This window comes from Heptranchias perlo, chromosome 6 (genome assembly GCF_035084215.1).
Source record: "Heptranchias perlo isolate sHepPer1 chromosome 6, sHepPer1.hap1, whole genome shotgun sequence".
In the NCBI taxonomy this organism is placed as follows: domain Eukaryota; kingdom Metazoa; phylum Chordata; class Chondrichthyes; order Hexanchiformes; family Hexanchidae; genus Heptranchias; species Heptranchias perlo.
Window position 1 is genome coordinate 30,132,166 of NC_090330.1, and position 15,729 is coordinate 30,147,894.

Here is a 15,729-nt window from a genome sequence, read left to right on the forward strand (position 1 = left end):
TTCATCCAAACTGATATTTTAAATGCAGGTAATAATAAATTAAAATAATGAAAGTAGGAGTCCATAATAGAGCAGATTGTACATGGTATGTGGAAGGCAAGAACTTAGTGGACCAAAAGTTATTTCACATTCCATGCTTTATATTCTTATGCTTGTGAACATTGGAAAAACATCTTTTTTTGAAATTATGATGCTATTCTTCACATACCATATTTAATGAAGTTGCAAAATTGTGGATAGAAGATGCATCATAAATACAGATGTGCATAAAGTGCAGTTTCTTGCCGATTACTGCAATACTGACAAAGTTCCTTAAAGCATTAAATATCTACTATTAACCTAAATAACTCACTATCCTTGTATGAATATCTTTATTTCATTTAGTGATAAAAAGTACAAGTAAAAATTCCATGAATTCTCCAAATTAAAAAAAAAATCACAGAAGCAGTCCATCATTACTGAATCCATGGTGATACTGATAATAGATTTCCTCTATCTTGTATCATCTTTCCATGCCATTTTATATATTGCATTACTTTGTTCCTAAAAGTCAATATAGTTGAGTTTGTCTCACTTTTAGCTACATACCATCTTCTCTCTTCCAGACTTTCCAACAAAATCTAAACTAGCACCCTCTTTCACTCAGGATGTAAACAGTACAGAATGGGAAAGGGAAAACGACATAAAGTGGAACCCTTTCCACAAGTACCAACCAAATGCAAAAAGATACAAAGTGCACCACTAGAGCATGGTTTTAAAATAGGTTAAATAATCCACATAAAACTGCCTGTTTGAATCCCTTTCCTCTCTTCACAAAACTGGCAGGATTGTCCATGTGCCTCACAACTGCATACCAAACTATTCCATATATAAAGCAAATCTGCAATGCAAGGTGTATGCTGTATGTTATCTATCATGACACTCTTAACCATACAGCATTTACAAAACAAAATTTAGAAAGACAACTGCAAGAATTCAGATGTCAGAGTTTTGGCACTCCCTTATGTGGAACAGTAAACAGTACAAAACTAGATTGTTTTCCTCTTAAAAAATACTTCTACGTGGTCACCATTTGCTCAAAATGATAATCCCTTTTATTCTACTGAGCAAAATCCAATGGAAGCATCTTAGAAAATATACTGGTTTCTGTTGTGCCTAATCTTTCCCAGTTGTAATTTGACATGGATATGGAAATAATAGGGAACTGCAAGATTCTTGTACTCGTAGTTTCTCTTTTGTCATAAATACAACTTTAATACTAATGTGTATGTATGATTAAGCCAGACAGCCATCAGCAGCAACTCTAAATTACAACAGCGCATGGTTGTGACAAGTAGGTTGATCAACCATTTTAGGGTCTGGCTGAAGATAATATACTTTTAGCTTTGCTGACCTCTACAGATAATGTTGACTTCAGTTTGTCAATTAATTAAAAGTAAAATTTAAAATCAAATAAATCTCAATTTTTACATGATTTTCTTTTCTACTACACTGAGCAGAAGTATGGCCTGACAACTCAAGTGAAACAGGAGTATAAATGTGTTAAATATCAAGAAACAATTGTTTTGGGTGTTATACTGAATTTGTACACTCTGCCTACCCAACTCATCTGTAACTCCTTATTTTATGGTCAATACAACTTAAAGGCAAACACATTTACCACAAGACGTCAAATCTATCTCATAACTTCTGAACTCCACAAATTTTCAGTTATTTTGATCATATTTTGGTCTCTTATGTTAGCAAGAAAGTGTCTATCCACAGATATTAGTCACACTTGCCAATCAAATGAGAAAAACATATTTTCTTTAACATCAATATTTGTATCATAAGATTGAGATTTAATGGATTTTGTATGAACGTTTACATAAAAATATTTTTTGAGACAACAAGCTTTTGTTAGATCCAAATGATGAAAATAATCCAAAAGACTAAAGTCAACAAACTCAGAAAACAAAAAGAGGCTTCTGCACTTACTGAGACTGCTGAGCTGACGAATGATGGCCGCTAGCGTATTGTTTGTGACACATTCCAGTTCATTGCTAATTCCTTCAGGCAAAGCACCATGACAGAGGTGCCTGGGTTCAATGTTCCTCTTTACTAATGGCATGTTTTCTTGTGAGGATAGAAAACTACCTGCTAAAAACAACATGCAATATTTAACAAGAGGACAAGGCATCAAATTTATTTCAATTTAATTTAATTTGGCTACCAAACTTTGTAGCTACATGTTAACTGTGCCCAATGATATGCCTTGAGACAAAACAATCTGCTAAAGTTTACAGCATACGTATAAAATTGAAATTCACACATTGAGAATGTGAACTGCACTGATTCTAATATTGTAAATGAAAGCAAACACATAAAATAAGGAACAAATCTTTTGTTGTCAACCATCAAGTCTATGTTCTATTGGCTTAACAAAACGGCTGTCAGATTAAAGTATTATGGAAAAAAAAAAGAGATGCTGACCTGCTAATCCTGTTCTCACTGTAATGGCTGATCATACCTAGCCAGTGGTACCCTCCAGACAACTGAAACAAGTTTTCCTGGAAATTGAAACATCTGTTGATTAACAGTTTGACAAATAAGGCTGTGAAGTCAGCATACTTAAATAACCAGGAATAAACTTATAAATAGAAATGGCTACCATATTGTCCTACATTAACAACCATCACTGCATTTCAACACAATTAGTGCTTTGAAGTACTTTGGCATGTTTCTGAGAGATATGATAATAAGGCACTGTATAAATGCAAGTTTTGTTTTATATATACATAGCAGTGTATCCACCGTGGCACTGCACTGTGAGGTAGATTATACACTACTTTAAAGATTTTTGAAAGTTGTTGTGACAAGGAGAACTGCAAATTTAAAGCCATAATGATAAAAAGCTCATCCAGCATTCATAACTTGTACAAGTTAACATTTATAATAATATTTTTGATATAAGATCTTTGCACTGATCAAACTAACTTTTCAACGTTCAACTTTACTAGTAAAAGTGGTGGATACTTTTGTGGTGATAAATGACAAGTCTTCATCTTTGCATATTCTAACTACATCTTACCGAGTTTCTTCATTTATCACTAGCAATCATGCATTTATTCTCTAAAAAGAAAGACTTGCATTTATATAGCGCCTTTCATGACCTCAGGACATCCCAAAGCACTTTACAATCAATGAAGTACTTTTGAAGCGTCGTCACTGTTGTAATGTAGGAAACTCAGTAGCCAATGCGCACACAGCAAGCTCCCACAAACAGCAATGTGATAATGACCAGATAATCTCTTTTTTTAGTGGCATTGGTTGCGGGATAAATGTTGGCCAGGACACCGGGGATAACTCCCCTACTCTTTTTTGAAAAAGTGTCACGGGATCTCTTATGTCCACCTGAGAGGGCAGACGGGGCCTTGGTTTAACGTCTCATCCAAAAGACAACACCTCCGACAGTGCAGTACTCCCTCAGCACTGCCTTGGAGTATCAGCTTGGATTTTGTGCTCCTGTCTCTGGAGTGGGACTTGAACCCACAACCTTCTGACTCAGACAAAAGTGCTACCAACTGAGCCATGGCTGGTACTTATATATCAAAAAAGGTGCACCCCACCATTGTTTTACACATAATTTATGCATTTTCACATGCCATTCCTCAGCTCAGAGGGCTAGCATGCAAACTTCCAAAATTTGCCAAAGCTAATTAGTTATCAATGACATCAAAGTGCACAGAGCAACCAAAGGTGACTCTCCCTCTGATTTTTCTCTTCCTCTCTGTGGACAATCACATGGCTTTTATTCTGCACCTTCTCTTGATGTTTTACATGCTTCCCCTTGGTGACATCGTCCGCAAGCATGGGGTCAACTTCCACATGTAAACTGATGACACCCAGCTCTACCTCTCCAGCACCCTTCTTGACGACCCCTCCACTGTCTCTATGTCATCAGATCGCTTGTCCAACATCTAATCTTGGATGCAAAGCAATTTTCTCCAGTTAAAAACTGAAGCCATTGTCTTCAGTCCCTGCCACAAACTCCGTACTCTTGCCATTGATTCCATCGCCTTCCCTAGCCACTGTCTCAGGTTGAACCAGACTGTTTGCAATCTGTGTCCTATTAGACCCCTAAGCTGAGCTTCTGAACCCATATACTTTCCATCATATGGAACACCTACTTCCAGCTCTGCAACATTACGAACATACGAAAATGACAGGCAGGAAAAGACCAGCTGGTCCATCAAGCCGGCCCCATGCTCTTGATGCCTGTAGCATCATGACTTCCTACACCACCTCCCCCCACCCCCCAACCCCTGCAGTCAAGTAATCTCCTGGAAAAGGCAAAAAAAACCCAGAAAAAATCCCACGGCCAATAAGGGAAAGTAAAATACTGGAAAATTCCTCTCCGACCCCCTCAGGCAATTGAAACCAGTCCAGGAGATCACATTGACCATGCGTACGTTATCTATTAATCTACTTGCCATGGGTCAGCATAAAGTTTAAATTAATGCTCCAATTAATTTCCTTATATTTGTATTTGCTGATGCTAACAAATCTTGCTGTTCTGATTTAGGATTTATTTGCCACTGAGGCAACATTACTAAAAACAGCCCTTTCCAAACTGTCAGGCCCACAAAGTTCAAAACAGCAAATAAATGTAAACACAAATATGACTCAGTTCACTGTGCTTGGAGGGTTGGATTGCCAGGGCTCAGGGGCTGCATGTGGCCAATTGTGATTTAGTTTGGACATCCCTGCATTAGAGTAAACTCAGTGGAGACTATAAACAAGCTCATATCTAATGTTTATACTATTCATGGCAAATTGTTCTCAGAAATTGTTGAAGTTATTATACTACTTGATTCTTAATCTGTACGTAGCTCTAGAAGCCCATATGTCTGAGTTGGAAATACAGTACCTACACGATAACACTTACTGTACAATTTGAAATTATTACACCCTAAAAAGCAATCTCTGTTTTCTTAACTTTAAATCTGTGAAAAGCAGGGAAGTTGATTTGTGCAAAAAGAACAAGACTTCAGGTCGTCTGAACATGTATGGTAGATAAGTGTTTATCTGCTATTGAGCACTGACGATAACAGGTCACAATAACAGGAAGTCAGCTGGAATTTTCAACTGTAAAAATAATCAGTTTGTTAAAAAACTCTTAAAAAGTACTGCCATTTACAACTAATTTGTATCGTATATTAGCACAATATTAGATAGAATTGGTTCTTATTTGGAGCTTTAGTCCTCAAAGATTTGACATGATGAATAGTGCAGAAGCATTAATTTTAGTTTAATCTGTATCCACCACACCAAAGAGGGTTTCCTTAGCAGGCAGAGATAGAAATTTTAAATGTATCTTGACCATGTCCATAGGACTGCTTCTTTAAAACAATGGCTTAAAACAGATGACTGCAGAATATCTGTTAGTCCAGATGCAGGTATTTTGTATTACATATAAGTGAACTTACCAAAATGCTTTGAATCTCTCTAAAGCCGATTTTAAAAAGAAACAAATTCTGTAAATAAGGTATAATCCTTAAATTTGCACTCTAGATCCTTTTCAAATCAATTGCTACCATGTGAAAAGCGGCATAATGAGAAATGGCTCCTTTCCTCAATATAAAGGAAGTAAAGTTTCATGCTTTAAATAGCTGATGTGTCCTGTGCACATGACAGTCTACAGTTGCCAAAGGACCACCCTTGTCAAAAGATAAGCTTTTTTCCTTGTGAACAATAGTATAATGCAATGCATAATTTGCTGTCTGGCTTTTACCCAGAACTCAATCAATTTATGATTTCTGTGTCTTAACTACAATTACTAACCAAGAGATGAATAGCTGACAAGATTCAAAATCAGTCCACAGCTGCAAGCAATTTTTGAGCTCAAGGTGAGGGATATCAGTGCTGGGGAATGGCACATTTTCCACTTCCTCTACGAAATCATAATAAAGCACTCAAGGTCAAATATGACATGAGGTGCTATAACCCCAACCACAGAAAACACCAGTATAATCTCTTATCTTCCTTCACCAGCTTCCATGTCACCCAAACATGTATAACTGCAGCTTATACCTACATAAAGCTAGTATTTAAGTACTCTGAAGCCAATTTTTGATTGGCAAGTATGTCTACCATTTGGTGAAAAACAATCCATTTATAAGAGATCAATTCCACTTTCATACCAATACAAAGTTGAAAGCGTTCCTGACCAGTAAAAATCGGCACCATACTACAGGCAGTTTTGCACTATTGTCACATGTCCACGAGCAACTCGATTGAGACTGTGGAAACTCATTTTACTTAACACTTTTATGGCCTCCAGAGAAGCAGAGTATCATCTTAAGTAGTGGTTTCCCTGGACTCTTTCAGAGGCAAAAGCACCATCAGCAACAAATACTGCCACCTCTGCCAGTCAACCTTTTTAGAGGCATATTCCTCACTCTACCATTACCAACAAGCCAGGGGATCAACCCTGGTTCAATGAGGAGTGTAGAAGAGCATGCCAGGAGCAGCACCGGGCGTACCTAAAAATGAGGTGCCAACCTGGTGAAGCTACAACTCAGGACTACATGCATGCTAAACAGCGGAAGCAACATGCTATAGACAGAGCTAAGCGATTCCACAACCAACGGATCAGATCAAAGCTCTGCAGTCCTGCCACATCCAGTCGTGAATGGTGGTGGACAATTAAACAACTAACGGGAGGAGGAGGCTCTGCAAACATCCCCATCCTCAATGATGGCGGAGTCCAGCAAAAGACAAGGCTGAAGCGTTTGCAACCATCTTCAGCCAGAAGTGCCGAGTGGATGATCCATCTCGGCCTCCTCCCGATATCCCCACCATCACAGAAGCCAGTCTTCGGCCAATTCGATTCACTCCACGTGATATCAAGAAACGGCTGAGTGCACTGGATACAACAAAGGCTATGAGCCCCAACAACATCCCGGCTGTAGTGCTGAAGACTTGTGCTCCAGAACTAGCTGCGCCTCTAGCCAAGCTGTTCCAGTACAGCTACAACACTGGCATCTACCCGACAATGTGGAAAATTGCCCGGGTATGTCCTGTCCACAAAAAGCTGGACAAATCCAATCCGGCCAATTACCGCCCCATCAGTCTACTCTCAATCATCAGCAAAGTGATGGAAGGTGTCATCGACAGTGCTATCAAGCGGCACTTACTCACCAATAACCTGCTCACCGATGCTCAGTTTGGGTTCCGCCAGGACCACTCGGCTCCAGACCTCATTACAGCGTTGGTCTAAACATGGACAAAAGAGCTGAATTCCAGAGGTGAGGTGAGAGTGACTGCCCTTGACATCAAGGCAGCATTTGACCGAGTGTGGCACCAAGGAGCCCTCGTAAAATTGAAGTCAATGGGAATCAGGGGGAAAACTCTCCAGTGGCTGGAGTCATACCTAGCACAAAGGAAGATGGTAGTGGTTGTTGGAGGCCAATCATCTCAGCCCCAGGACATTGCTGCAGGAGTTCCTCACGGCAGTGTCCTAGGCCCAACCATCTTCAGCTGCTTCATCAATGACCTTCCCTCCATCATAAGGTCAGAAATGGGGATGTTCGCTGATGACTGCACAGTGTTCAGTTCCATTCGCAACCCCTCAAATAATGAAGCAGTCCGAGCCCGCATGCAGCAAGACCTGGACAACATCCAGGCTTGGGCTCGTAAGTGGCAAGTAACATTCGCGCCAGATAAGTGCCAGGCAATGACCATCTCCAACAAGAGAGAGTCTAACCACCTCCCCCTGACATTCAACGGCATTACCATCACCGAATCCCCCACCATCAACATCCTGGGGGTCACCATTGACCAGAAACTTAACTGGACCAGCCACATAAATACTGTGGCTACGAGAGTAGGTCAGAGGCTGGGTATTCTGCGGCGAGTGACTCACCTCCTGACTCCCCAAAGCCTTTCCACCATCTACAAGGCACAAGTCAGGAGTGTGATGGAATACTCTCCACTTGCTTGGATGAGTGCAGCTCCAACAACACTCAAGAAGCTCGACACCATCCAAGATAAAGCAGCCCGCTTGATTGGCACCCCATCCACCACACTAAACATTCACTCCCTTCACCACCGGCGCACTGTGGCTGCAGTGTGTACCATCCACAGGATGCACTGCAGCAACTCGCCAAGGCTTCTTCGACAGCACTTCCCAAACCCGCGACCTCTACCACCTAGAAGGACAAGAGCAGCAGGCACATGGGAACAACACCACCTGCACGTTTCCCTCCAAGTCACACACCATCCCGACTTGGAAATATATCGCCGTTCCTTCATTGTCGCTGGGTCAAAATCCTGGAACTCCCTTCCTAACAGCACTGTGGGAGAACCATCACCACACGGACTGCAGCGGTTCAAGAAGGCGGCTCACCACCACCTTCTCGAGGGCAATTAGGGATGGGCAATAAATGCTGGCCTCGCCAGCGATGCCCACATCCCGTGAACGAATAAAAAAAAAGGCTGAAGGCAGATTGTCTCAACAGACCAAAAATGCAGCTGTCCATTTTTCAAACAACTGCACATGCATAAACTCAGAATTACTAAATTTAGACCTTTTTAGGATGTCAATTTGGTTTTGCACTCACCTAAAGTTCACCATTGAGATTCACTTCTTCTTTAAGGGGGTCAAAAGTTCTTGTTTACGGCTGAGTAATATGAAGGTCATAGCATGTTTCCTTCAACATGCAGTATTCTCCATGTCATTGTGACCCTATCATGTTGCAAACAATGCAAGAAAGTTCAACACTAGATTCTGATGGGTAGTTCTTCCGTTAGAGATTGGGGGGGTAAATTTTTATCCAGAATCGGGAAGAGGGCAGCGAGGTGGGGGGTGGGCGGAGAATTCCTGATGAGTAACACGGAAGTATGGGTTTCCCGCACGTCCTTACGATTTTGACCTAAGGGAGTCTTTTAATTTTTTTTTTGCTTTCCTGCCTGAGAGGCCAGCCAGATTGACAGGCTGGCCGTCAGTCGGGATGGGGGGTGGAGGAAGCCAGGAAGCGGATGCCAGCATGTAAGTCTTAGATTGGGGAGGGCGGGGCATGGGGTGGTCCAGGTCATCGGGGTGAGGTCATGCCTCAGCCGGAGATCGGGGGGGGGGGGTGGCGGTCGGAGATTGGGGGGGGGGGGGCGGTGGTGGCACGAGAGATCAGGAGGTAGGGTCGGTCGATCGCGTGTGTGGGATCGTTGCAGGTAGGTTTATTGGGGCTGGGGGAAGTACTTCTGCTCCTCTGGGTCCACAAGCTGTGCAATAAAGGCACTTACCTGCTGAGCCGGGCCTTCTTGCCTTCTCTTACGTGGCGCGAAGTAGAAGGCGCAGGAATCCCAGCCCACAGGAGTTAAAAATCAAGAACCTGTCGAAATGGAGGCCCGCAGCCTCCTTAAATGCTTTCACTGACCGACCTGCCTCTTAAGGGCAGGTTGGTCGCCTGCCCCCGTTAAAACCGGAAGAGGACAAGTTGGGGTCAGGTTTTACAATTTTTACCTTCCCACCCACCCCCAACCCACCCATTTGTGGGTTTAAAATTTAATCCATGAATATTGAATCACACAAACAGTAGACATTAGTAAAATGTGTTGAAATCTGAGAAGTTTCTAAAGACATAGTATTCTGACCTTTGGAAGATAAATACGAAAAATAAATGGTCATTTCATAAAAAACGTGATATTTATCAGGCAACACTGAATCTAGTTCAATTCAAATTGTCTTTGGATCAATTTTTTCCACAACATTTCAAAATGAACCATACTGCAGCAAGGAGTAAACAACATTATGAAAGGAAAAAGAGAAAAATTGCAAAGAATGGAAGGGAAAAATATCACCAAGAACGCCTTCTTCCACCTCCATAATATCGCCTGTCCCTGCCCATCTCACTCCATCTGTTGCTGACACTCTCATCCATGTCTTTGTTACCTCTAGACTTGACTATTCCAATGCTTTCCTGGCCGGCCTCCCATCTTCCACTCTCCGTTAACTTGAGCTCATCCAAAGCTCTGCTGCCCGTATCCTAACTCGCATCAGATCCCGTTCTCCCATCACCGCTGTGCTCACTGATCTGCATTGGCTCCCGGTCCAGGAATGCCTCTAATTTAAAATTCACATTCTTGTGTTCAAATCCCTCCATGGTCGCCCCCTCCCTATCTCTGTAACCTCCTCCAACCCTATAACCATCAGAAAACTCTGCATTCCTCCAATTCTGGCCTCTTGTGCATCCCCAATTTCCTTCGCCCCACCATTGGCAGCTGTGCCTTCAGCTATCTAGGTCCCAAGCACTGGAATTCCCTCCCTAAACCTCTCCACCTCTCTCTCTTCCTTTAAGACGCTCCTTAAAACCTACCTCTTTGACCAATCTTTTTGTCACCTGTCCTAATATCTCATGTGGCACGGTGTCAAATTTTGTCTGATAACGCTCCAGTAAAGCACTTTGGGACCTTTTACTACGTTAAAGGTGCTATATGAATGCAAGTTGTTGTTGTAAAATCTGCATGTTTGTCATCAAGCTTTATATCTAATGTAGCACTTCAAAAAATTGCAAAGATTAGAATGTCCTGGAACATTTAATCACTTTTGACAAGTGTTTTGAAACAGTGATTTCCATACAGCAGATCATAACTTAAAACATACCACCGCTATCATGATCAATCGCTACATTTATTGGCCTTTGCTGGTGAACTAGTGTTAACATTAATAAATCAGACTGAAAAGATATATCTCTCTTTTTATTTCTCACTTCCCACATTTGCACATTACTTTTCTTCTATGTTCTCAGTTTGCCAATGAGAGGACAAACAGATTACTTATCTTCAAGTCTCTCTGAATCAGCTACACAAGAGTGGTTGACTCATTTATTGGATTTTTTTCCCCCTTGCCTTGCTTGAGGCCTTCTCTCATGGCTAATAGGCGGAACTCATGGAACTTAAGAAAACACAGAAGAAATTCATTTGATCCACCAACCGCAGTCCTTCCACACACCATATGCCATCTACCTTATTTCCCCATGCTCCGGAGGAAAACTTCTGCATAAATACTTCTGACCTGATCCATAAAGGTGATCAAACAAAACTCAGGAATATCAATCCATCACATATCTTCACTATTTAATCCTGGTCAATTGCCTTGCACAAACAACATCTGCCTCCTCCTCTCCCAATCTTCACTCCAGCAGCACAGGAGCCATTATAACTTATGCCCATAGCTAACCTAATAACCTTCCACTGCAATCTCAGCCAGCTATTTAACTAGATATTTTAAAGGAGTTAATCAACATAACATCGACTGCTTTTGGTGGGGGTCTATTCATAGTTCCATAGAAGTTCATAGCACAGAAGGCCATTCAGCCTATCCTATCCGTGTCTGCTCTACCAGGGCAATCCAGAACTGGTCCCACTGATTCCAAAGCTAATCTCACATATTCTGTGAGAACCATAATTTATTCTAATCACAAATTTTGCTTGAGGCTTAGTAATTTTGAACCCCTGTCCACAAGTTCTATGTTTACAGTTCAAGTCAAAAAGTTCTGCTCAACTCATCATCTACGTCTCAGCTTTTTGAAGACCCAGATTGTGTCGCCTTTAGTCATCTTTTCTCCAATTAAAACAATTTCAGTTCTTCAAGTGTCTGCTCATAATTTTGAGTCCTAAGTCCCAGAATTATCTTTGTCACTCTTCTCAAAACCATCTAAATTTATAAACGCTCTTTTTAGAAGGTATGGTGTCCAAATTGCATAGTATGCCAAATATGTTTTCACTAGCTAAACGATACAGGTTTAGAATAACTTGCTTTGTTGATAACAACATATATTAACTGAAAATGTTGTGTCTAATCAGTCATCCCACATAAATTGTTCTTTCTTTTTCCTTTGATAACAGACTAAAATGCAATGCCTGCTGGTTCAATGCATGCCTCCCAGGATGGCAAAGATTTTACGACTATTTTTCCACAGAAAGTCACTTTCAAATGTATTTTAAAGCATGTGTATTAACACAAGTTTTTTTTAAAAAGCTCTGAGACAATGGACTTCATTTTAGCACCCGCCATCGGGTGCGTTCCTGGCAGGGGGGGCTCCGAAAATCGGGGAATCCCGGAGCGGGTCGGGAGCCCGGCTCCAACCCGCCCACTTCCAGGTTCCCCACAGACGCACCGGCGTGCGCGCGCAGCTCCCACAGGTGGGAATCCCGCAGGCAATTAAAGCCAGTGGGATGCCACTTAAAAGTATTTACTGAGGTATTTAAGGTCATTAACAGACCTGATTAAGTGAATATGTGAGGAGGGGTGGGATTTTATAGACAACTGGGACTGTTTCCCATACTGGGGGAAACACTCCCAGTTCAAATGGAGGTGTTGCAGCTGTCAGCCTGTGGCAGCTACAAAGGTCCATTTGACAGGTGGACCCTAACTGTTGCTCTGTATGTGCTCTCACTGTGAAATAAAGCAACTTAAGGATTTGTACCCAGCCTCATCTTACCAAGTATTTTCTCAGTCTGCCTTCGGAAAGATTGAAGGAGTACATATGCAAAAGACACTAATATCCACTTCAGATCATAAGCTGACACTGTTATTACACCCCTAGGGCAGTACAGGTACATCTATTAATATAAGATACCCAGACCACTTACAGGAATGACCAGCATTGCTGTATCTGAGAGAATGGCTACAGAAAGACGCTGAATAGGCACAGCATGGCTTGTTTAACATTATTTGACCTGATTTTACTGTTTTAATGTTATCTATCATTTTTGGGTTTTTTAAAATTAGTTTAGGGTGGGCCATTCCTTCCCTATATTATTTGTGCGTTCCTCCCTGTAAGGGGAAACAACTGATGATACACCACAGCAATTTTCTAAGAAATTCACAAGTTGCCATAGAATTTATTTCTGCTAGTATCCTCAACTTTTACCAGTGAGGTTTTTTGATGACCAGCTTGAGTAATGGAGACTACCTTTTGTAAATGGGTTAATATTGTATTCAATTCCAATCCCATAAACCCACGGAAAGTAGGGCCCATTTATTGTGAACACGTCATGTTTCCTGTTCTAATAAGCATTCTAATGAACGTTATCTCCCTTAATCTCATCACCTGACCAAATGTATTATCCACAAACATTACATTATGCATTAACAGTCTCCTGCAATTCATCACATACAGAATCATAGAAACTAACTTACATCCTACTGTTCCATTAGCACTCGTGTCATGACAGAGGAGTGCTCTCTTACTATCTTTAAATGGCAAATAGTTTGATCTTTTATAGCTAAAATGTCTGAGTGTGAAATAAACATTAGCAGCACTTTACTATATTCTCAACAGCAACAAAATTAGCTAACTTAAATACATTGACTATCATTTAAAGTTCATGATCATAAGTGAATTCAACCCAAGAGAATAATGTAAACTGAATTCATATTATTGTGTATGCTGTACAATACTGTAATGATGCAAAAGAACCGGAGTAAGAATGTAATCCAAATAATTTTCTGCTGAAATATGAAACGTATCACACCTTCCAATAAGAACATAAGAACATAAGAACATAAGAAATTGGAGCAGGAGTAGGCCAATCGGCCCCTCGAGCCTGCTCCGCCATTCAATAAGATCATGGCTGATCTGATCCCAACCACAAATCTAAAGAACACAAGAAGTCGGAGCAGGACCCGGCCACATAGCCCCTGGGCCCTCTCCGCCACCCACAGGGCATTGACCGATCCGAACTCAGCTTCATGTCCAATTTTCTGCCCGCTCCCCATAACCCCTAATTCCCTTTACTTCTAGGAAACTGTCTATTTCTGTTTTAAATTTATCTAATGATGTAGCTTCCACAGCTTCCTGGGGCAGCAAATTCCACAGACCTACCACCCTCTGAGTGAAGAAGTTTCTCCTCATCTCAGTTTTGAAAGAGCAGCCCCTTATTCTAAGATTATGCCCCCTAGTTCTAGTTTCACCCATCTTTGGGAACATCCTTACTGCATCCACCCGATCAAGACCCTTCACAATCTTATATGTTTCAATAAGATCGCCTCTCATTCTTCTGAACTCCAATGAGTAGAGTCCCAATCTACTCAACCTCTCCTCATATGTCCGCCCCCTCATCCCCGGGATTAACCGAGTGAACCTTCTTTGTACTGCCTCGAGAGCAAGTATGTCTTTTCTTAAGTATGGAGACCAAAACTGTATGCAGTATTCCAGGTGCGGTCTCACCAATACCTTATATAACTGCAGCAATACCTCCTTGTTTTTATATTCTATCCCCCTAGCAATAAAAGCCAACATTCCGTTGGCTTTCTTGATCACCTGCTGCACCTGCATACCAACTTTTTGATTTTCTTGCACTAGGACCCCCAGATCCCTTTGTACTGCAGTACTTTCCAGTCTCTCGCCATTAAGAAAATAACTTGCTCTCTGATTTTTCCTGCCAAAGTGCATAACCTCACATTTTCCAATATTATATTGCATCTGCCAAATCTCCGCCCACTCACCCAGCCTGTCTATATCCCCTTGCAGGTTTTTTATGTCCTCCTCACTCTCTACTTTCCCTCCCATCTTTGTATCATCTGCAAATTTTGATATGTTGCACTCGGTCCCCTCCTCCAAATCGTTAATATAGATTGTAAAGAGTTGGGGACCCAGCACCGACCCCTGTGGAACACCACTGGTTACTGGTTGCCAGTCCGAAAATGAACCATTTATCCCAACTCTCTGCTTCCTGTTCGATAACCAATCCTCCACCCATGCCAGAATATTACCCCCAATCCCGTGATTTTTTATCTTAAGTAATAATCTTTTATGTGGCACCTTGTCGAATGCCTTCTGGAAGTCTAAATACACTACGTCCACTGGTTCCCCTTTATCCACCCTATACGTTATATCCTCGAAGAACTCAATAAGCATTTTGGATATTTAGCTGGAGACTATACATTCCTGTTACAATGGCCCAGAATTTGCTCCGAGCAGCGAACGAACAGCGTCCACCGTTCATTAGATTTAAACCTGCCCACAAATGATCCACAGGCTTTAGTGGGGGAACTTCCTCTAATGGTGAGCTGCAAAAAGTGCAGCGTCTCCTCCCGGGCATAGATGAGCTGTGTGAACAGGGAAAGGATTTCTTTGTCCCCTCAACCAATCAGATTTAAGCATCCTTGACCAGCCACGCAGAGTCAGAACCAGGAAGTACAAACTACAACAGTTAATTCAACGCAAAATCAGTTAGAGAAAGTGAAATAAAGAAAGGGTAAGAAATATTGAATTAAAATAGAGATAAAAGAGCCAGAAATAAAAAGTAAAAAAAATAAAAATTAAAACTTTCTGTTAAATCGGAAGGAATGGGACTCCACATTTTTAAAAGTTAATTTTCAATGTCAGAGAGGTTGTTTGACAGTTATTAAGACTTACCACGCCTTAGTATAGAAATCCCAGCATACCTTTTTCTGTGTAGATTAGTTTATTTCCAGCTGGGCAGGGCAGCAACTTTATGCTGGTCCATTCATTTCACCGGTGAGCTGTCCTTCCTACACAGCTTTCAAACGAGCTGGGAATCTCTTAGAGCAACTTCCAGATTTGGGCGTTTGACTGTGCATGCCCACTCGCCGGAAGTTGCTCTTCTATTTGCTCTTAAATAATGGTGAGCGCGTTTGGCTCTCCATCATCTTTGGAATTTGCACCTGTCATTGGGCTTACTCTTGAACTTAAGAATGATTTGATATAATTTCTAAGCACT

General features: G+C 41.5%; 1 protein-coding gene across 4 annotated transcripts in view; it reads right to left on the reverse strand.

The window, feature by feature from the left end:
* The window catches only part of wasf3b (WASP family member 3b), a 96,149-nt gene that overhangs the window by 57,605 nt on the left and 22,815 nt on the right, over window positions 1-15,729 (reverse strand). For 2 of the 4 annotated variants that reach the window (XM_067986015.1, XM_067986018.1), the window contains exons 2-3: window positions 2,473-2,549; window positions 1,978-2,139 (exon numbers count right to left, since the gene is read on the reverse strand). In XM_067986015.1, the coding sequence (XP_067842116.1) occupies window positions 1,978-2,110 (133 nt within the window). In that variant the 5' untranslated portion in view covers window positions 2,111-2,139; window positions 2,473-2,549. Of the gene's footprint in view, window positions 1-1,977; window positions 2,140-2,472; window positions 2,550-5,468; window positions 5,561-15,729 lie in introns of those variants that run through there. The other 2 variants (XM_067986017.1, XM_067986016.1) reach the window with 2 other exon arrangements.